Source organism: Buceros rhinoceros, unplaced genomic scaffold, assembly GCF_000710305.1.
Source record: "Buceros rhinoceros silvestris isolate BGI_N320 unplaced genomic scaffold, ASM71030v1 scaffold18144, whole genome shotgun sequence".
Lineage (NCBI taxonomy): Eukaryota > Metazoa > Chordata > Aves > Bucerotiformes > Bucerotidae > Buceros > Buceros rhinoceros.
This window is the reverse complement of record NW_010410222.1, coordinates 37,096-58,324: the sequence shown is the minus strand read 5'-3', so window position 1 is coordinate 58,324 and position 21,229 is coordinate 37,096. Positions and strand designations below refer to the sequence as shown.

General features: G+C 41.0%; 1 protein-coding gene across 1 annotated transcript in view; it reads right to left on the bottom strand.

Moving 5' to 3' along the window:
* Positions 1-1,026: 1,026 nt before the first annotated feature.
* Positions 1,027-21,229, bottom strand: part of FRK (fyn-related Src family tyrosine kinase) — a 45,999-nt gene continuing 25,796 nt past the window's right edge. The window contains exons 3-8 of the mRNA XM_010135544.1: positions 20,655-20,818; positions 19,861-20,029; positions 10,497-10,655; positions 6,252-6,433; positions 3,909-4,074; positions 1,027-1,241 (exon numbers count right to left, since the gene is read on the bottom strand). Of these exons, the coding sequence (XP_010133846.1) occupies positions 1,027-1,241; positions 3,909-4,074; positions 6,252-6,433; positions 10,497-10,655; positions 19,861-20,029; positions 20,655-20,818 (1,055 nt within the window). The remainder of the gene's footprint in view (positions 1,242-3,908; positions 4,075-6,251; positions 6,434-10,496; positions 10,656-19,860; positions 20,030-20,654; positions 20,819-21,229) is intronic.

Sequence of the window (21,229 nt, the reverse complement as noted above, 5' to 3'; positions counted from 1 at the left end):
ATCTGTAGCTCTAAAGCCAGCTAGCAGAAACACTGGGCTCTACTTCCCCACAGAATACAATAACACGGATCATCTATTATTTAAATCTCCCATATTTAAGGTACATCTGGAGGAGATGGAAGCATGGAATTCCTCTGCAAAATACCGAGACATGCCGTGGGCCTTGTCCTGTTGGAACCGGTCCATGATTTGGGCAGCAGGAGAGGGAAGAGTGTCACTCTAAAAAGCTAAGGCAGTCTCGAATCCGTGTTAAAATATATTTCCCTCCAATATTCCTAAAATAAAGAACTGTAAAACAAATCCTTGGCACTTCGATGGACAATAACTCATCGGTTCTTGGTACTATTTAAGAACATTAAGAACAAACAGCTTCAGGAACCTAATAATAATTGTGTTTATTCTTGTGAAAGAGGAACAGTAGACAAACTAAAAAAGATCACTCTTTGTGGCCACAAAACAAAATAATTCCTTTGCTCCCATGACCATCTGTTTTATTTTCCAGTATAGCAAAAGCACATGTACTTTGAGTCTAAGCAAGGCAATTAATCTGGATTCTGCCATCGTCACAGTCACGGGATTTTTAGGGTTTTGTACAATGAGGGGACTCTGGAAGCACAGATCCTGCTGTGCAGAGCCATCACATTCCTTCATGAGAACGACCTGGCAGGAATGGAAAATCTAAGGAACAGCAAATAATTATTGCAATAAAGAAATGACAAAACCCTACAATGGTTATTAAGCTACACCCGTTTCATTTGTCCATTTGTGCAACCTGGTATTTAAAAAATAAATAGAAGACATGTAATTTTTGAGAAGCCCCCAGTCCTCCAGTTTCCTGATGCTTAATCTTGTAAAACACTTGCTGGCAGCAAAAATTTTAAGTGTCTTTGAGTATCAGCGCGGGGATGAGAGTGTACCAGAATTCCTCGGCACCCTTGAATACCATCCACATCCAGCCGGCCTAAATTCACAGCCCCCCGTCAGCCACGATGGCTAGCGCCCAACCCTCAGCCCCCGCCTGGGGCTTCATTTCACCACGGCCTGGGCGTCGGCGTAGGAGGAGGAGTCGGTCTGGAAGTAGCACTCCAGCTGCTCACAGAGGGCCTCGAAGGTGGGCCGCCCGCCCGCCTCCGCGTTCCAGCACTGCAGCATCAGCTGGTAGAGCGGCTCGGGGCAGGTCTCTGGCTGAGGAAGTCTGTAGCCCTTGTCCAGCATCTGGATCACCTGGTGTCCTGGCATACCTGCAAGCCAACGGATGTCAGACTACTCAGGGTCTACTTAGTGACGCTGCATGTCCCCAAAAGGACGTTCCCCTGTGAGCGACATGTGCGTGCTGAGAGCAGGGCTGGTCTCAGCAGGCTCCCTTCTACCGCCCTAGAGTTACTGGAGGATCCCAAACCAGCAGCTAAAAACTACCTCCAGCATTTCCCAGCCCCCTCACTCGACGGTGCTAACTGAGAGGCAGAGCAAATGGGTTCATCTGGCTGTGGGGCTTCTCGTCCACCACCTGCGTTTGCCAAAATTTTTCTGACATCTATTTCGCTTAAATTGTTCCTACGTCCCTCTAGTCTCAGGAATTCCAATATCTGCGTAGCTAATCTGTTCTGCTGGTGAAGTTTCCTCACATTCAGGAAGTTTTTTCTACCGCCAGTTAGTTTCCTCAGGTGCAGCTATGCAATGCCATCCTGCCTGCTCTGTCACCATGCGTCCTGAGGAAGAAACCACTCCCCCGCCTTTGCCATGCCTTCACATATTAAGACTATCATCCCATTCCCTTTCAAGTTTCCACTCTTTAAATTAAATCTCAAATTGCATAATCTTTACTTTTTCACCTTAGATCTCTGAAGGGTGTTGGCTCTGTACAGTAGCCACTGCCACCACGGATCAACACAACCTCTTCTCCTAACTGACTGCTGAAGATAAACTCCTCCAAGTAATGCCAGGCAAATAGCCATGGCAAAAGGACATTTTCTACTCTAAAGTTACAGGTAAACTATGTCTTTGCAAAGGGATAATGCTGATCATATTTTCAGATAATACTGAGAAACATGGTCTTACATATCATCTATACTTGAGTAATTTATTTATTATATGTGTGTCCATATTCATATGAATGAGGGGATCAAGTGCACCCTCAGTACGTTTGCAGACGACACCAAGTTAGGTGGGTGTGTTAATCTGCTTGAAGGTATGGAGGCTCTGTAGAGGGATCTGGACAGGCTGGGTCAAATGGCCAAGGCCAACGGTACGAGGTCCAACAAGGCCACTTGTGTCACAACAACCCCCCGCAATGCTACAGGCTTGGGGAGGAGTGGCTGGAAAGCTGCACCATGGAAAAAGACTTGGGAGTGTTGGTCAACAGCCAGCTGAAGATGAGCCAGCAGTGTGGCCAAAGAAAGCCAACGGCATCCTGGCTTGTATCAGCACTGGTGTGGCCAGCAGGATTGAGGAAGTGACTGTCCCCCTGTACTCGCCACTGGTGAGGCCGCATCTTGAATCCTGTGTCCAGTTTTGGGCGTCTCACTCCAAGAATGATACTGAGGTGCTGGAGCATGTCCAGAGAAGAGCAACAAAACTGGCGAAGGGTCTAGAGCACAAGTCCTGAGAGGAGCAGCTGAGGGAACTGGGGGTGTTTAGCCTGGAGAAATGAAGGCTGAGGGGAGATTTATCACACTCTGCAACTACTTGGAAAAGGTTGTAGCGAGATAGGAGTCAGTCTGTTCTCCCAAGTAACAACTACTAGAACAAAAGGAAATGGCCTTAAGTTGCACCAAGGGAGGTTTCAATTGGATATTAGGAAAAATTGCTTTAAAGAGAGGGTTGTGAAGCTTTGGAACAGGCTGCCCAGGGAGGTGGTGGAGTCCCCATCCCTGGAACCGTTTAAAAGGCATATAGGTGTGGTGCTGGGGAACATGGTTTAGAGCTGACTTGGCAGTGCTGGGTTAATGTTGGACTTGATCTTAAAAGCCTCTTCCAGCCAAAACAATCCTGTGATTCTGTAATAGTTTACACAAGCAAGAGTTAAGGGGTTTTGGTTTTGTTTTGTTTTGTTTCAGTATGGCTCACAGGAGGTGAGGGTAGGAATCAAAATGCAAAACCAATTTTTTCCTTTTACAGGAAATAGCTGTTTGGGACTTTGTGAAATGTAGTTTGTGGTGAATGCACCACCCCTCAGGCCTGTACAGACGCAGCATAACTTTTTTTGGTTTAGTCCTTCCCTTGTGTTCTCACTCACACAAAATGAGTCACAGTCAATCATCTCACTGATGTCTCGTGTTATTGGAGCCACAGTTCCTTGACCGTTTCTCACAGTGCCAGCAATAATAGCTGCTCTCACATCATTAAATCTATTTTTGAGGTTGGTGACATTTTATTCCTAGTTCTCATGATTCTTCTCTTTATGAAGAATTTCCACTGCAATAGTCAAATACGAGGGCATGCGGTAAAAACGCACTGATTAATTTTTCAGACACCTTCTTCCTGGAGTGCCTGTGCAGCCCTTCAAACAATAATCTGTTCTTCCATAAGATATCCTCAAAAAAATAAATTAAAAAACAAACAAGGGAGGGATGGGGGACAGAAAAACCTTCCCTTTTTCCACATTCTAAGAATTGGCAACTTTGATCTGATGCTGGAGGGAAATAGCCAGTTGGCTTAGGTGCCTGTGTAATGCAGGTTGACTCCAGCTAGAGGAAGCTGCTGCTAATCACAGCCTTTGGGAAGCTTCCAGGGAGCCTGGGGCACCCAGAATGTCTGACCTACTAAATGGACCTCATCTGAACAGCCCTCTTTCTGTATTTAGAGTTCTAACCCTTTAACTTGCTCATAATACAGGCAGTCAACTTTTCTGTGTGACGTTCTTAAAGCAAGAAAACCTTTAACAGCATCCTTTAGGTAAAAGCACTTACCAGCATAGGGCATCTTCCCATAGGTGGTTATTTCAAACAGAAGTATTCCAAATGACCAGACATCTGACTTAACGCTGAATTTGTTGTAGCGGATTGCCTCCGGAGCCGTCCATTTCACCGGGAGCTTTGTTTCAGGCCTGGCTTCATACACATTTTCATTTTCTACCTGCCATGGGTAAAACAAAGGAAGCCTGTTTTCAGATCTGCTTCAGCGAGAAGCACCTGAGTACATGAGCAAGCTAAGCATATACCTACTCCTGTCCTCTTTTATCCAAGCACTGGCCTTTCGTGGCATCGAAGCACACACTTTCTGGAAGTCTCCTGTTGAACTGGGCTTTGCGGTTGAGAAAAGCTACCTTTCATTTCAAGAGAGCGCGCAGCGTTGGAGTGGCTGGTAGTTAATTATTACCTGCTACTGTGAATTCTGGACCTGGCATGCAAGATTTCAAAAGCCTGTCAGGAGTGGCAGTGTAAGCATCCTGCTGACACTAGAGACCAAACGGCTCCACGTCTGGTCTTCAGTAAACAGCGAAGGCAAGGGGAATTTTGGAATTCAATTTTGGAACCTTTATTCTGTGATTTATTGTGGTGTTGAAGGGCCATTGACTTTGATAACAAACACTTGAGCAGGTTTCGGGGGACCAAAGAACAAACTCCAAGTAATTCAAATTAACATATTAACTTACAGTAGGTCCAATTAATTCATGTAAAGTTAAGATGAAAGCCACATAGAAAAGGAAAAATTATTCACTTGTGAATTTGTGGAATCATGTCCTGAAAGTTTTAGAGCACAGACATCTAAACTTTGTGAACATACATTCTCTCTTTAATTCCTAAACCTAATTTAGCGTACATCAGTCACATGCAAACCTTGGTCAGGTTTTACACATGCAAATCCAGGCAAATGTGTTCAAAATTATGTTTGGTTAGGGTTTTTTACTACATAATGTACATTTCCCATCTGTAATACTCTATAGTTTCGAAAAGACTCGTTGTTGTTGTTAGTGTTTTGTATCCACATACTGGTGCAGTTGGCATCTTGACCATAATACGCATCTCTAGAAACAGGAAATTATTTCCTTATGCTAATTAATGCATACAGAAATATGGATTTAATTTCTTACTCCAGCTCCTCTGGGATCTTTATGTGTGACCATGTTAGTGCTTTGTTTTAAAAGACAGACTCTTCCTAAGAAAGGCTGCCAAGATGCCTCTATGACAGAATATTTTAGTAAAGTTCAGTTTTAGAAAGAAATGTCAGCAGCTGTAAATTTTTACCCTCTCTAGTGAGGACAGAGGATAAAAATCCATTGTAGGCTTTGTTCATTTAAAATATATAAAATTTTCAGATTAAAAAATATGCAATGTGAACTCGTGCCTAAGTAGAAGAATCAAAATTAAGCAAAAAGCAGTTTCAGAGTCCCTTGATACCATTTTCAAGTCATTATTCTCTACTTCAATATGTAATAAATCCAACTCTGTTAAGAACCGCAATTTCTACTGCTTGAGCGGAAAAAGAAAAGAAAAGAAAGAAGCAGAGGGCTTTTTTCCTCTGTTTTTCCTTCTCAGTGCAAGAATATAAATCAATAAAATCAATAACAAGACCTCAGAAATTATGGTTTACATATTGAAATCCATAAAATACAGCAAACCGAATCTTTCCAACTCTGGTTAAATAATTTTGAGAAGTAAGAAAAGTCATTTCTACACCACAGCTCTTTCTGAGGGAGACCTTGATCAGTGCTACTTGGCATTCCACATCCTCAAGTGCTAGAGGAAAAATCCAGCGAAATGGCAAAGAACTTGAAACTGCATTAGATTAAGAGCTCTGAGATTTCACTTGATGAACTCTGCTGTTAGTCACGGAGAGGATTCGGGTCCTTCCATGATTGCTACCTGCACTCAGAAGCATCATGGAGGCAGCGGGCAAGTGAACCAGGAGAGCATTGCTGTCAGCACATTTTTCCATGCCTTCCCTTCCAGGCTCAGGAATGTAGTTTTGCCATCACTCCTGTGTTCTCTCACCGTGTGGCAGCCACTAGTGTGGGGGATAAAGCTTGTGCAGTCAGGGGTACTGTTTGCCAGGCTTCTTCCTTGGAGGCTGGGTGGGAAGCAGACACCGGGACACCATCCTCACACTGACACAAAGATCCAGGCCAGTTTCTAACCTGGCATGGGATGACGCAGGTAGAGGACACAAGTGAACATGTTAGGGGTCCTTTCTCCCTGGGTATGCCTTTTGCCGGAACACAGAAATTCAGAGGCAATTCAGAGCAATTCATCCTTTAGTTGACCTTTTCCACCTTGTTCCCCAGAGTTAAAGCAGACCCTCTCAGAACCCACCTTAAAAACTCTTGCAAGTCCAAAGTCTGCCACTTTATAAACGCTGTGTTCACCAACAAGAACATTCCTGGCTGCCAAATCCCGATGAATATAGTTCTGAGATTCAAGGTAAGCCATCCCAGAAGCCACCTGAGCAGCCATGTCTACTTGATGTGGCAGGAAGATCTGGGAGCCTGCATCTTCTGTTTAGAAAGGTTACAAGGATAACGTTTAGTAATGTTTTCAGTAATACTTACAGTAAATCAAATAACAGCTGACCAGTTCGAATAGCCAACAGAATTCAACAAAACCATGCAATACAGCATAGTGACAGCCTGACCAGACGACAGAGGTCAGTGAACGACACTACACGTCATCATGCAGGTAGTTTCACGGTAACTGAGTAACAATGCCTGTTCCACCTTCTTTAAAAGAGTACGTACTAAATGCAGCAGCTAATCCAGGCCTGGAAGGAGCTGCTGACACAGTCCAAAGAGAAAGGCATTTATCTACTGATAGTAATTCACTGATAGTTTGCCTCTCTGACAGGTGTATAACCCGTTCCGAACTGTAAGTAAGAGTTAATGTCAGTACTCACTGGGTGTAGCCAAAGCTGACTGAAGATGGAAAAGCATAAAATTATCCTTGATCCCTGTTCTCCAATGATCCTTACTAGGAAATATACCATCTGCTGTCAAGTGCAACTCTCATTTTCACTTTCCAGTCCACTTGACTGGTTCACGCTGTTATCTCGGCTGCTGCTACTCAACAGTAGGACTCCTTGAGTTGTTTTCAAGCTGCTTGCTTCTCTAGTAGAACTTTCTGAAGCAATGTGCATCCCACTCCCACCACTCTAAGATCAGCAAGTCCCAGAAATAGAGATTTGGCAGTCAAAGATTGGCTGTTCAAACAAAGTAGTAGAACTTTGAGCAGAGCAACTTGTCTCCAGCAATGAAGGAAAGAGCCTTAGGGCATGAAAAGCCACGGCCAAAAATTGTAAGAGAGGCACCCCCAAAGAAAGTCATCGGGGTTTATCACATTAGAATACATACGCAGGGCTTTTATGGCGTTTCGGGGACAGCCGACCTCCTCAAAGCGAAATGCTTATACCCCAGGTTAATTTAGGTAAGCCAAATCAGTGGTATGTTCAAGCATCGCTGTCACCCACCCCCAAACGCCGCAGCACTGAAGCATGAGCGCCCACCTCTGCAGTCTCTAATACCTAGAACACTTTCACCCTCCTCTTTTAGAATCTTAACAATATCAAAAAGCTGACTGTTTGCTGCTAGGTTTATCGGCAGTTCTCCTTTCTCGTTGGGATGGTGACTTTTCCTCACTGCCTCTGTTAAAGAAATAAAGCATTTGTAGCTGGCAGTTTTCTGTTGCTTATTTTGAGCTGATTCATAGTCAAAGTGTGTCTTAGCATTGTTTAGCATAGCCTCCTCCAGTTCTGGCATTTTATCTGACCTAAGCGGCGATCACCCCTTCTGAAGACTGTGAAATTCCGTTGTTTACTAATCTATCCTGCAATCTCTCCCCAGGCCTTGAATTTCCTGCTCCTCTGGGTGTTCTGAGATGAATAGGTATAAGAAATGCGTTTTAAATGATTAAATTTGCCCTGTGTGTTTATTGTCCTACTTCCTTTTTGAGGCTAAATGCATTGTCATGATAATCTAGGACTAAGATTATTTACTTCTTTTGTTGACTCAGAAAGCCTTTTCCTCTTCCTACACATCTGTTTAAGAGCTGCATTGACCTTTAAAGAGACAGGGAGAAAAATCAGGCTATGTGAAATTCTATGACTTAACCATCAAGAAAATTCGTCATCAGGCCATAGAGTAATATAACACCCTGAAGTTTTGCGGTTCTAATAACTAGCAGACATCAACTTCTATCATTCAGCTTGCTGGACAAAGATATAAATCCACAAATGATGCTTATGTTGTACTCAACCAGAAAATAAATTATTTACAAGCACCTTGCTTGAGTATCCGTGTTTTGGAAACTAGCTTACGTGACAGTTTAAAACCCCTCTCTCCACATTCCCTTTCCCATTGCTCCTTCATCTGCACAGGCTGGGGACAATCTCATGGTGAAAGCAAAGAAGAAAACAGGCTTGAGCACAGGTTTGTCATTACTCTGCTGATGCTCCAGGCTAGCCTGACACAAGCTTGCTCCAAGAGGCAGAACACTACAATGTCACAGGAAAAAATTATGACTCATAAGCCTCGTGTTTATTGAGCTGCTTCAGTGCAGAATAGGAGCTAGAGCTGCTAAACCCTCCCTGTCTTATTCCCTACAGGACAGAGGTTCACCATGTTAAAGGACAAGATCCACCTCTAGTGGTGAAGCAGCTGCTGAAAGACTGTTTCTTCCATTGGAGCCTGTTTGGGACCCCAGACCAGGCTGACCTACTGCCTCAGCGTGTGGGCTGAGGCAGGGGAAGAGGCCACCATCACCCTGGCTGCTGCAGTATTTCTTGGAGGGTTTTTCTTTGTGAACTGGTTCTCCGCTGCTGCTGTTCCAGAGCTAAAGAAGGGGAAGCTGTAAGGAGGAGCCTCAGCTGATCGGCAGCTGAAAACTGTGCAAAAAGATAGAGGGTGGAAGCACAGGGCTTTTTGGAATCTGAAATGTAAATCGTGTATTTTTGTCTCATAAAGATTTCTGACTATGCTTCCAAAATCCCAGGCTGGGCCAGCCAAAGTACACGAGTCTAAGCACAGCACTGCGTTAGAACATCTACAGAGGTGACCAGTCCAGAGCCAGCTCCCATCTGGCTGGTTCAGAGCAGGTGGGCAGAATTTAGAGCTGTATTCACGCGAGTAAACTTGTGCTTTAGTTTCTTATGAAGTGTTTTAAAAGAGGGAAAACTAACAAAAAAATGAGGTTAATATAACTTACACACTCAAAACCACACACTACTGGTGAATTTATAAAACCTTCCCGTGGCTTATTCTTTATGCTATAAAGAAAATGTAGTGCCTCCATGTCCTTTCTTACTAATGTTTTTTGACAAAACTATTGCCCTTATATGAAAAATTTATTAGAGAAAATATTAAAGAAGGCTTAGGCTCTGGACCCTGCTCTAAGCAATCAATCACCATATCTCATACTGGAAAGACAGGTGCTGGCATCTGATCTACACACAAGCTGCAGCGCTGATGGTGCGTTGTGCTCTGTGGTCCTCATCAGGCCAGTCTCCACCTCTGCAATAGCCGTGACTCATCCTGGCTTTCTCAGGTACATTAAATGTTGTCACGCACAGCATTTGTTTCCTGATGTGCCAGGCTCTTTCAGTCACACAAGCAGCAATCTGCACACAAAGGCATTAAAGGTGAGAATTTAAAGGTAATTTGTGCCTTGCTACCTCTGGCCGGTAAATGCCTACAAAATCACAGATAATCTAGCCCAGGTTCCTTGCAGCCCCTCTCTGTGTAGTTCCTGGTGGGGCTGTCCCTCTACCAGAAATTTCTTCAGCTGTAATTGTCCTTGGACTGAGCCTCACTTAAAAAATGGTTCTTCAGAGAAGATGGAGGAAGGCATGTGTCAGGGTAAACACTGTCTGTGATATTTCATAGGGAGACAGAGAAGAACTTTAGCAAGACAATTGCAGCGAACATTTTGACTTCAAGAGATCATTACTGCTTTAGAGACATTTAGCATCTCAGAGACATCTATTAAACCGAAAATGGGTAACAACACTAGAATCAAGCATTTATCAATGGCAAGGGCGATCTTAAAGTGCAATCATTATGCTAGTCTGTTCCAGGCTGTACAACTTTATTTTTAATTATAATTTGCCTTCAAAAGCGCACTTTGAAGTGCTGCTGAGATAAAAGCCCTGATGCAATAGGCAAGGGACAAATTCACAGTGAAAGGCTATGCCTGCCTAGTAATAGATTTCAAAGCTGTTCAGTACATTTTGCCTCTATTTCATGTCAGATATGATGATCTATCCTTCTGGATGCTTATATTTTTATTCTGCCCGTGTATATTCCCATTTACTCATAGAACTAGGTGCAAAAACGGGGGTTGTTATAAGGCAAGAATCCAACTGTGAATGTGATTCTCTCCTACTTCTCAAATACTTTAGCATGTCAAAGATTCATAAACCTCTTTCTTTCCTCTTTTCCCATCCCCGCGTGTGACAAACAACGTAGCTTTCACATTAAACCGGAGTGTTGTACCTCTATCCTCCATGTTAGCATATTCACTAAACTGACAGGTGTGGCGCTCCCCGAAATGAGTTTATAGTCATTTGCTTACTTTGAAGGTATTCTAGAAGACTTCCGTATCTCATCAGCTCAGTAATAATATAAATAGGGTCCTCCAAAGTACAGACAGCATAAAGCTGTATAAGCTTTGGATGTCTCAAGTTCTTCATTATTTGCGCTTCCCTCAGAAAGTCCTTTGGATCCATCGAACCTGAAACAACGACATATAACAAAACATAAGCTGAGGTTGTTAAAGGCCTTCCTGCCAGCCTGGCAGTCTTCAGGGAATAACGGAGATGATTGTTTTCTGTCTTCCAAGGTGCATTAGCATCTCAAATCTTCAAGGTTCCCACAGAAAACAGACAGTGCAGCTGAAATAAACAGTTAATGAGTGAAACATGCCAGTTGCAGGCAGACAGAGAATGTATGTGTTTAGCCACCAGAAATATAAAGGCTAAGATCAACCACCCCCAGGCCAGAAAAAAAAGTGAGGCTAGGGTGTTAACTGATATAATTTAAGCAAACAATTATGTTATAGCTGGTTAACAAAATGACCAGAAACTGAGGTAAACATAAAATTCCTGACAGAAAAGCATTACTGCAGTAAGAATTTGTTGCACTGTTTTTTTCAGCATCATCAATTCAAGCCTAAAAGAACTGAAATCATTTCAGCAGGCAAGGAGTAGATATGTGCATTTTAAGTACATAAACACAAATAACTGTTTATAACGTTCACTTAATAGCAACCTGGGTAGAAATATCGATGTATGTACAGATGTAACAGGAATTTTATACTCCCTTAAATGCAGAAGTATCTTAAAAGCTGATGATAACATCTTTTTGAGCGTTACGTAAGGTCATAGTGTCTCCAGGTCTATCCATATACATAGTGAGACGATGCATAAACTGTGTCAAAGAAACAATACCGAAATGGTAAGGGAGCTACAGCCAGTGACAAATTCAGAATTAGAACTCATCTGTCCTGAACAAGGGATTGACTAGAAAAAACCCATGCACAAGTAAAGAAGCAAAGCTTTCCCTGTGAATGACCCAGTAGTGATCGGATATTCTCAGCTGTCTGACTTAGATGGTAAATAACATCTATGTCACAATCTTTGTCCAAACAAATGTGAAACTATCCAACTACTCAAACATTTCCTTCTTCCAAAATCAAAGTAGTTTCATTAATAAAAGTTGTGGGGGAAACAAAAAATCTACCCAAGTCTAGTCTGCTCTCTGCCAAGTTTAAAAACAAACTCTTTTTGCAGTGTAAACAGTCTGAGTAATCTGAGAAGCCAAGGCTGCAAGAGTAAGTCTTTATGTTATTTTAACATTAAGTAACCAACGAGGTTCATTTGGGAGTTTGGTTCTGTTCCAAACACGGATGGTTAAACGAAGTGAAATGCTGGGAGGATGCTAAAATACTCAGCAATAAAAATCCACCAGAAAATGGCAAATCAGCTCGGGCCATCCTCACCCAACACCTGCCTTGATTGCTACCTCCTGGTAAGTTCTCCAACATATTTCCCAAAATACAGCAATGATGTGTGGTTTCACAGCCTTGCATCAACGCAAGAGGAATGACACAGACTTCATGAAAGAAGAATTATGTGACATTGCAACTTCTGAGAGCAAAGATTATTGCAAGGGGCAGGCGCTCCTCTCCCCCATGTCCTCACACTTTCCTTGGCAATACCATAGGGTCCAATTTGACAATACTTTATAGGATGCCATTAGGAGGGTTGGTGAAAGTTAATGGATTTCCATGCCATCAATAAATGGATAGCAGCCAATGATACATCTCCTCAACAGGTACAGGATATACCCATTTCCTTTTGTCACTGTCAGAGGAAAGTGAGGACCTGCACGAAAAGTAAATGACTCATACTTGGTCTGGATAAGGAGGGATTATGACAGTCAGGTGGGGAAAACCGTGAGTATCTGTAATTCTAACCTTATATGCCTTTCCTGTTTAGAGCAGCACAACCTTTACAGCTTTATTTGAACTTTCTACCAAGCCTAGATTTAAAAACAACAACAACAAAGAAAAGCCTAGGGTTGTCTTTGTAGCGTTTGGATTCACTTTGATACTGGTTTAATACTGTGGTCCTTTCGCTTACTCTTTTCAAGAGATACGCATTTCTCAGGAAATAATCCTGAAGTCTACAGAGAAGCTGAAGGCATGAAGTATTCTACCTCCAAAGGTAGATGCATAAGAATGACTAGTGATTCAGCACCGGTACCACGATTCGACAAGTTGATCCTGGGAAGGATGAAGCATTTGCTAACCTGAGGTCTAGCAAATCACCCGCCCTCTGTGGATCATTATACAGGATTTCTTCACGCCGTTGGAAACGACAGTCTGATTCGTTCCTACCATCAAAGTTTGCCAAAAGGAATCTCTCGGTTTAATCACGTTACAAACTTCTTCCAACATACTGAAACCAAGCAATATGTTTTTCACATATGACAACTTCCAATCGACTAGTCAGGAGGGAAGTATTCTATTAGCTGAGAAGCAGCAAGTCTTTCTTTACACTGTGTAAAAGTAATTAATAACAGTAGCAAACCAAGGACAAAATAAGTATTTCCTGTCTGAAGAGCATTAGTAACCTTCAGTTTCACTTAGTTTGTGTATTTAAACAGCACAAGTAGCAGATAAACCCCAACCCCCCCAGAGCCCTGTAGCTCTTATGCTGTAGTTAATAAGTGAATTGGATGCTAAGTGAAAAAATTAAAAGGTGTCTTTATCAGTCTTTTGTCATTTTAGCAAGTAGATAAGCAAAGTAAGAAAACTGCCTCTAAAAACAAGCAAACATGCTCGTTATGAATTAGATAAAGCCTGTCACAACAGTGGCCAAGGAGTGACAGTACATTTCTTTGAGGAAGTTCATATAAATATATAAAATATACGCCACATGGAGCTTCAGATAACTGGGGTTTTTCTGTTCGTAGCTGAATTACATGAGTGTTCTTAATGAAGTATATGCTTTCAGCTGTAAGTGGTAAACAGAGTATGAAGAGCAGGTTTCTGTAAGTAGAAACAAAAAAAAAAAACCAAACCCAAAAAAAACCCCTCCCCTAAACCCAACCAAAAAACTAAAACCCGACTAGTTACAAAAGCCTTCACTGAAACAACGGGTGTCCCTCATTGGGGACACCATGGTGGGAGCAGATTGATTAGTACCTGAAGAAAATATATTGTTGATAATTTTGCTTTTTTGAATGAAAAGTGTTTTTGTAAATGTCAAAGTCCTTCTTAAGAACAAAATCTTGGAATGTTTCTTTGACGTGTTCTGTGAGGTGCTGCTTCTCCAGAAGTCACCTCCAGTTTAAGCCCACTTAAATCAGGTGTATCAGTTCTGATTACTTGCTTTCTGAAAATGTTTTGTTTAGACTTGAGGAAGCTTCACATTTCAAGAAAAACACTAGTAATTTGTAAATGAGTCAAAGATAAACGTCAGGTATTTTCCAGTTTCCACTGGAGTGTAAGCGGCCCTGATATATTTGAGAAGCCCCTCCAGGGACCCTTTGTTTGCAACTTTCGATAAACTTTCCCAAATGACTTCAAAGTAACCTTGTATTTCAGAACAACCTCGTCTTCATACAAAATGAAATTACGTAGAGAGTACATTGAACACACACTGTGATCCTCTGAATAGGTTATGCCTAATAAAGAAATAAAATTAAAAAGACCAAGTTTTTGGTAACACAAGAGGCTGAATGTAAATTATTCACATTAATGGGAGAATGAGACAGGTATCTGACAATCCTCAAGCAGCTTTCTCGCCATACAGAAGTGAACTTACAAGTTAGTGTAAGGTTATGTGCTGGCATAAGTGGAATGAAAGAATTTCTTTGTTCAAGGAAATTAGAAGGCTTTTCTTGGTGCAAAGCTTTTTACACTGCATATGCACTTAAGAGATGACATATTGAAGAATTGAAAATATTATTAAAACCCCTGCTCAAAGTACCAACCCAGAGACTGTTTTGAGAAAGTTTCCTGGAAAAAAAAATTAAAAATTAAAAAAAAGATCATGCTTTGGCAGCTTCCAGGCCAAGAGAGAAGCTTGGGAGATGCTTTACAATATGATGACAAATGAATCCGTCAGCTTGAGCAGGCCTAAGGAACTTTCTCAGATACGATTAATTGGTGATGATAGATGTCTGCTTTACCTGCTGACAGTTGGAGAAGCAAGGTAGCCCAGACAATAGGTTCTGGAGAATCCATCACACTCAACACAGGGCAAAGTACAAATCCCTGCTGCAATGATTTCCACTTAAACAGAAAAACAATGTCTCCGTGAGGAAAGAGAAGCAGAAATGTGAAATGACACGGTCAGGGACCTACAGCAAGAGAGTGCTGCGCAGAGCCAAGAACAGAAACAGCAATCCCTGGCTTCTAGACCATATCCCTGTCTGCCGATCCCTACACCTCTTTGATGACTGTGGGTCAACAGCTCAAAAGTCAGCGATGATCTGTAAGGCAAAGGCGTTCTTGCGGTGTGTTTTTTCATTCACACATGCACCACTCTGGTTTTGGCTGGTAAAATGTCATAAAGACAGGAGGTGTCACCCCACCAGGTTCATCAGAAGAGAAACATTTCCAGTGGTCTCCTTAGGAAACCTACTGCAGTTCTTGGTCAGAGGGGTCCCAAGCTGACCAGTTTAAGATCTCGTAAGCTCCACCAGTCTGACATTTGTCTCAGTTTTGCTACTGTTGTAGATTCTGTGGAATTACAGAACACCGCCGATAGCTGAATTCACCTCCTCCAACTACAGGGAATTATACAGGCACCTGAGCTGGTTGTCCAGACTTTACAATCAGTGGAAAGAAATGTGCTTTAATAGCGTGTTATTCTCTTATTGTAATGTACTTTTCTAATCTATAGTATGATTTATCTGACAATTACAATTGTTTGTTTGTTCCCACTAATTAGTAAAAAAGCCTGATATATCTAACACGTTTGATGCTTACAACCAGGAAAAATGCAGCTAGCATGCTCTGCGTCAACGGTTCTGAGATAAACTCTTGTGAAATTCCCAGTGTGTGTGCAGTATCTGAAGAATCGACTCTTGTACCAAACTGGAACAGAAACAGATTTCTGATTACTCCCAAGTCAGGAATCGCATGTTCACATCAAGTGAGAACTGGCTCTGGGAAAAATCAATCACTGCTACCTTACTGGAATTCTGGGAATTTTATTTTTCTCACAAGTTGGAAGGTCATCTGCCTAAACACAATTGTTTTGAGCCTTTTTGCAGCAACAAGAAATTAATGTAAGTCCAGAAAAAATATCTAGGAAATGAGGAGAGTGCCATATATGAAGAAACTAGACTTAGCCTTTTCTAAAAACAATTGAAAATTGGTTTAACTCACTCTGCATGTACCTCCAAAACAGAAAGAAAAAAATAATGGATATGAGGAAGGTTTTATTCTATTACAAGAAGACATAACAAGAATTAAAGGGAAGCCATCAGGTAAATCCAGATGAGAAATCAGGCCCACATTCTTACAGATATAGAGATGCATCGTTGATATAAACTGCCAAAGATAGCAGAGGCAGCTCCTCTCTGTGCCTCCATCCCCGGATGAGAAGACTTCTGCCTACCCTGTAGTCATTGATTAAATACAAATACTCTCACTCAGCAGAGGGATGGCATGTAACGGAATACAAGAGCAAGGTATTCAGCCCCCACGTGGTCTAGGAGAGATGTACACTGCGAAATAACACTCAACAGAAAATCCCAGACTAGCAGAAATCCTTTCTGGCCTTCAGGCCTATAAACCTATGACATTGTGCTCTTCCTAGATCATTTGCTAAGTGACTACCTTACTTGATCGACCTGCTTCTATTTGGTAATGAGAGCATGGGTCCACATCACAGTTTCTCCGGTGGTAAAGCCATATTAACAGAACCCTCTCTATCTCCTAATTCCCTATATTTGCCACATCACTTCTGGTTTATCACACTCCTCTGTTGTTCTGATGACTTTCTTTGCCAGTGTGTCGACACTGGAAAGCAGCTCAGCAAAAAGACTTTAATTTAAAATACGTCCCCTTCTCCCCTCAGACAACTGATTTAGATCTCTGAGCCAAGCAACAGGAGGGGATCATTTTACAGCGTGTTATGCTTGAAGCCTGAAATATTGCCTCAGTGAATATCGAAAGCTTCAATCATCAACATAAAACATGATGTATTTCTTGATTACTCACGAACTACCACACTTTCCATTTACTTATCATCTTTATATTATGATGAATGAAATTACCAGAGCTAGCCTTTGGTATAATTTTATTAGTACCAAGCTATGCATTTATTACTCAGATAAGGATGAGAGCATTGTTTTGTTTTGGTTTTTTAAGTATCAAAATGTTATTCCTCATGAGTAACAATAAGAACAAGCTATGGAAAACCAGTGTGTTAACTGATTACAGTAAGATGCTCCAAAGGGTGAAAAACATGGTATAGGAGAGGATAATTCCCTAGAGAAGTGTACTACAAGTTAAACGCTTCCATTTGAGACTGAACTGTTTTCGTAGAATGAGATAGTTCGCAAAGTACAGTGATACCCCTGTTCAGTGTTACCTGTATAATTTATCAAGACAGCTTTGAGAATCCAAGTTTTCATTCTGAGCATCACTGAGGGCAATGCATGACTTCCTTATCGCAGTATTAAATCACAAGCTCTCTGCTATCCAAGCATCACACCCAGGTGGGGCTTGCGTCTGCCCTAATGCAATGCAACCCACTGTGAAATCAATGAGACTGCTACTGTTAACCTTAACAGGAGTCAGACAGGAGTGAAAAAAAACAGAGGTGGAAAAAGTACTGATAAATCAAGCCCTTTTTCCCAGCTGAACTGTGATGCTACAAAATGCATCACAGTTTGGTTTCTTCCACTACACTGTGCTAGTCTGTGTGTAATAAAGAGTTTGCAGTGAATAATATGTTTATTCCAGTGTAAAATTTAATTTTTGGCTAACAAACCTATTGAAGAACTTTCTGTGATCCCTTTCTATTGATTTATAGTCTTCTTCAAGTGCATTCTTAGCACACTGTATTATTATAAGAACAAAAAAACCACTTTTTTTCCTGCCCATGTTGCTCTAGAAGTATTGTGTTCTCTGTGTGCTTTATCAGCAAGACATTGAAAGGATACTGAGCTGAACAGTTCAGGAACAGATCTCCACAGATCAGTTTGGCATTAAACACATTAAAATTTGTTTTGGATATAAAATTAACTAACTCTTCCTTTCCTTCAGGTGGACTATTAGTAGCATTCATTCAGCTAATTGGCATAAAAAAAAGAAAAGAAAAAAAAAGAAGGAAAATTGCAGCTGGACGTTGCCACTAGTGTTTCTGGGTAGTCTTGTCACTCCGATGCAATTCGTTATTAAAACAGAAGTTCATTTCATGGAGAACTAACGGTATGTACTGTCCCCATCACACAGAAGGAAAAGCTGAATTAGAGTTTTGAAATGAGTTATTAGAGAAGGAGATGAAATATGATTAAGATAGCTTCTCATTTTTGCATATGCAGTACCAGGCAAATGTCAACTCCACTTTCCCACTGCAGAGAAGCAGAAGTGTATGCACTGCAATTTGTTCAAAATCTATTTTGTTAGATGAGAAACAAGTCTTTTCTTAGAGCACTAATTGCCACGTATTTTCTTAAGGAGGAAAAAAAAAAGACAATTTCTGAAAGAAAACTAGACATCTCAAAAAACTAAGTTACTGTAGTCTTGTTCTTCATTCCAGCCTCATTTATTTTCCTCTTTAAGTATTGTTCAAGAGAGTTCACCCTTCAGTCTTTTACAGTAAAACAGACTTGCACAGACGTTGCAATAACCCATTAATGAAAAGTAAACTCAGATGGACAAATTAGGTTCCTGTCTTATGGAGAAGAGAGGCAAGCATCATACCAGACTGTTTAAACAGAGGTCTAGCATGTCAGAAATGTGAAGCAAATCCCTCGCTTTGCACATCTAGACTTATTCCTCCTTTTAGCATCACACTTGGAAAAGATATGGTTACCATCTTGAAACAGCCTAGTAAAGCTCTTCTGAAAACATCTGAGCTACAGGAAGAATCTGGTTGAGCCGTTTCACCAAAAGAAGAGAAGACTAAAGAGGAACTTGAATAGTTTTCTCATTTGCTGCAAAGAGAAAGAAAATAATAGGGACAGGAGGTAATGGGCTTGTACTGCAGAATAAAAGATTTAGGTCAGACACAAGGAGGAAAAAACTGTTTCAGACTTCTGTTTCCAGAAGTGAATAAAAACAGGCATATGGATCCCTGTCACAAAAGGAAGAGGCTTAGTGGGTACTGTCTTAGCAAAGGGAAATGGACAAAGAGATTTCAAGACGGTTTCTGTGATTACTAGGGAGATCACTAGGGAGATGCATCCATTCACTGAAAAAAGTATGTCGTCTTTTCGCAGTCATTATAGAAGGCCTTTAGTTTGAGCAGCTTTTCTAATTTCAGTTAAGCAAAGAAAAAAAAGATGCTTATTTGCTTTCAATTTGCAAGTCCCCAAACACAAACAATACCCTGATAAAAGACAGCCCTGAAATACATCCTTAAATTCCTCCCTGTTCAGGAGACCATTCAGGCAGGGCTCAAGCGTATTGTTGTTATTCCGGATCAAAGATCTGTTCTGCTCCCTGAAACGTGATCATTGATGTCCAATCCAAGCTTTTTTGATTAACCACAACTCATTATACTGTTCTCTCTTTTTATACCTTCCAGGCTGCCTTTCTTACCTATGTGGTTCTTGCCATCTGCTGGCAGATATTTTATGCTGTCAGTTTAAAATGCACAAATAACTTGAAATGAATGAAAAATAAGTAAGAAAAATTATGAAAGCTGTATTAATAATAAACCTATATTATATGCAAATATTGGGTACTACTACATATAAAAAACCTTTGAGAAATTTTATTCAATCAATATTAAGGTTAAAGCACCTCTTCAATGCAAACTCAGCATAGTACACATTCTGTATTCCCAAAGGAACCATTATACACAGCACCTAAGCACTAGAGGAAATTCTACAGGTGACAAACCAGTAGTAAATCAATTACTTCAGCTACAGACGAAATGTTGTCCCCCAATCCCATACAAGCAAAATTGTACAAAGGAGATGGCCTTGCTGCCGTTGCCTTTTCGTGTCATGCAGATGTCGAATAAGAATGAATTAAGCTCATACGGAAGAACAAAACTGTATAAATCGTGACTCAAAACACCAAAGAGTATTTGGACCTTGAGCTTTCCTAACCTTCCTGTTCAAGCGCGTGGATTTTAAGAATGGTTGCATATGCAGATAAACTCTCTTTGCAGTGACGTTTAAAAAATAAAGGAGCACCCTTGCTAGCATTTCACATTATTAGCATTTAAAAGTAATTCACATACCTGGTTTTAATGTTTTGATTGCCACAGGGGTGGTATTATTCCACAGTCCTTCCCAAACCTCACCAAATTGTCCAGATCCCAATTTTTTCAACAGTTTCAGAGACTGTCGGTCTATCTCCCACTGATCGACTGTTTTATACGACAAATCAAAAGTAGTAGGAATTTGTACCTGGTAAAAGAAAATAAATAATACCCTAATTAAGACTTCTAATATTTTTTCAACAGCATATACAAGTCATTGTTAACTATGTCATGTAAAGCTGCAGCTGATATGATTAATGTTTCCTTAGAGTACACACATGTGATAACGTGAGCTGAGAAGATAAAATACAGTCCACATACTGGGTACTTTTTTGCTAGAAATAAAAAATGTTCTAAAGAAAATATCCTGTAAGTAAAAATTAGAAATCATCCCTCTAGCAAGCTTTCTGAACAGTGACGTATTGCTTGCCTGAACCTTGTGGTTTTGTCTCCATAATTACTTATGGACAGCTGGAGTTATGCAGTCGGAGATTTCATCTCCATATACATTTAGAAAAAAAAGTATTCATCAATCACGATTCAGCCTATTTTCTCCTCCAGCCACATGATGATTTATTCAAAATGGTGTGGCATTTTATTATTAACGTGTCAGCTCCGAGAATGAAACTGTAGCGCTACCCAGAACTTTATGAACATAAGCAGATCATCCACATTTTGAAATGGTAGAGGCGGATACAGGGTTAACACCTGACTGATATCAGATGGGATAGCCTACAAAAACTACGCTGCGCGGCGGTGGCATCCGCTCTTACCTTCAGGCATGGCTTTCCAAGCACCACGCAGAGGCCATCGCTGGTCTGACTGTAATAGGCCACAAACTCATTCAGAGTTTTGAAAGTTTTCCTTCTGCTTAGGAAAAAGCCGCCTTCATCCAGCTTTCTGATCCTGTAGTGCTTCACAGATTCACCATCAAAAACTAAGAAGATTTAAATATATTAAATTTCCAGGAATTAGAGTAGCGGTACACTATAGCTTACGGCCAAACCATCATAAGGTTCCTAAATGTATTTATGTGGACCTTAAAATAAATCATTTTTGTTCCAAAGATGACAAGTATAAAAAATATCTTCCAGTGTTAATATTGGTGTTAAAATAGATTAACATGTGTAGTCTATTGGTCTCCAGCCATTCAGGTTCGGCAATTCTTGCTTGCACCATAAAAATTGATGCAAAAATACATATATACCTCTTCTGTGAGGCAGCTCACATTTTCCATCTTCTAGGACAGCCAAACCAGCCAGGAGCATCTAATTCCTAGCAATAATTTAATCAGTTTTTAATATTTCGTTCATCTGTGTTAACGTTCCACACAGCAGCGGCTGGGGCG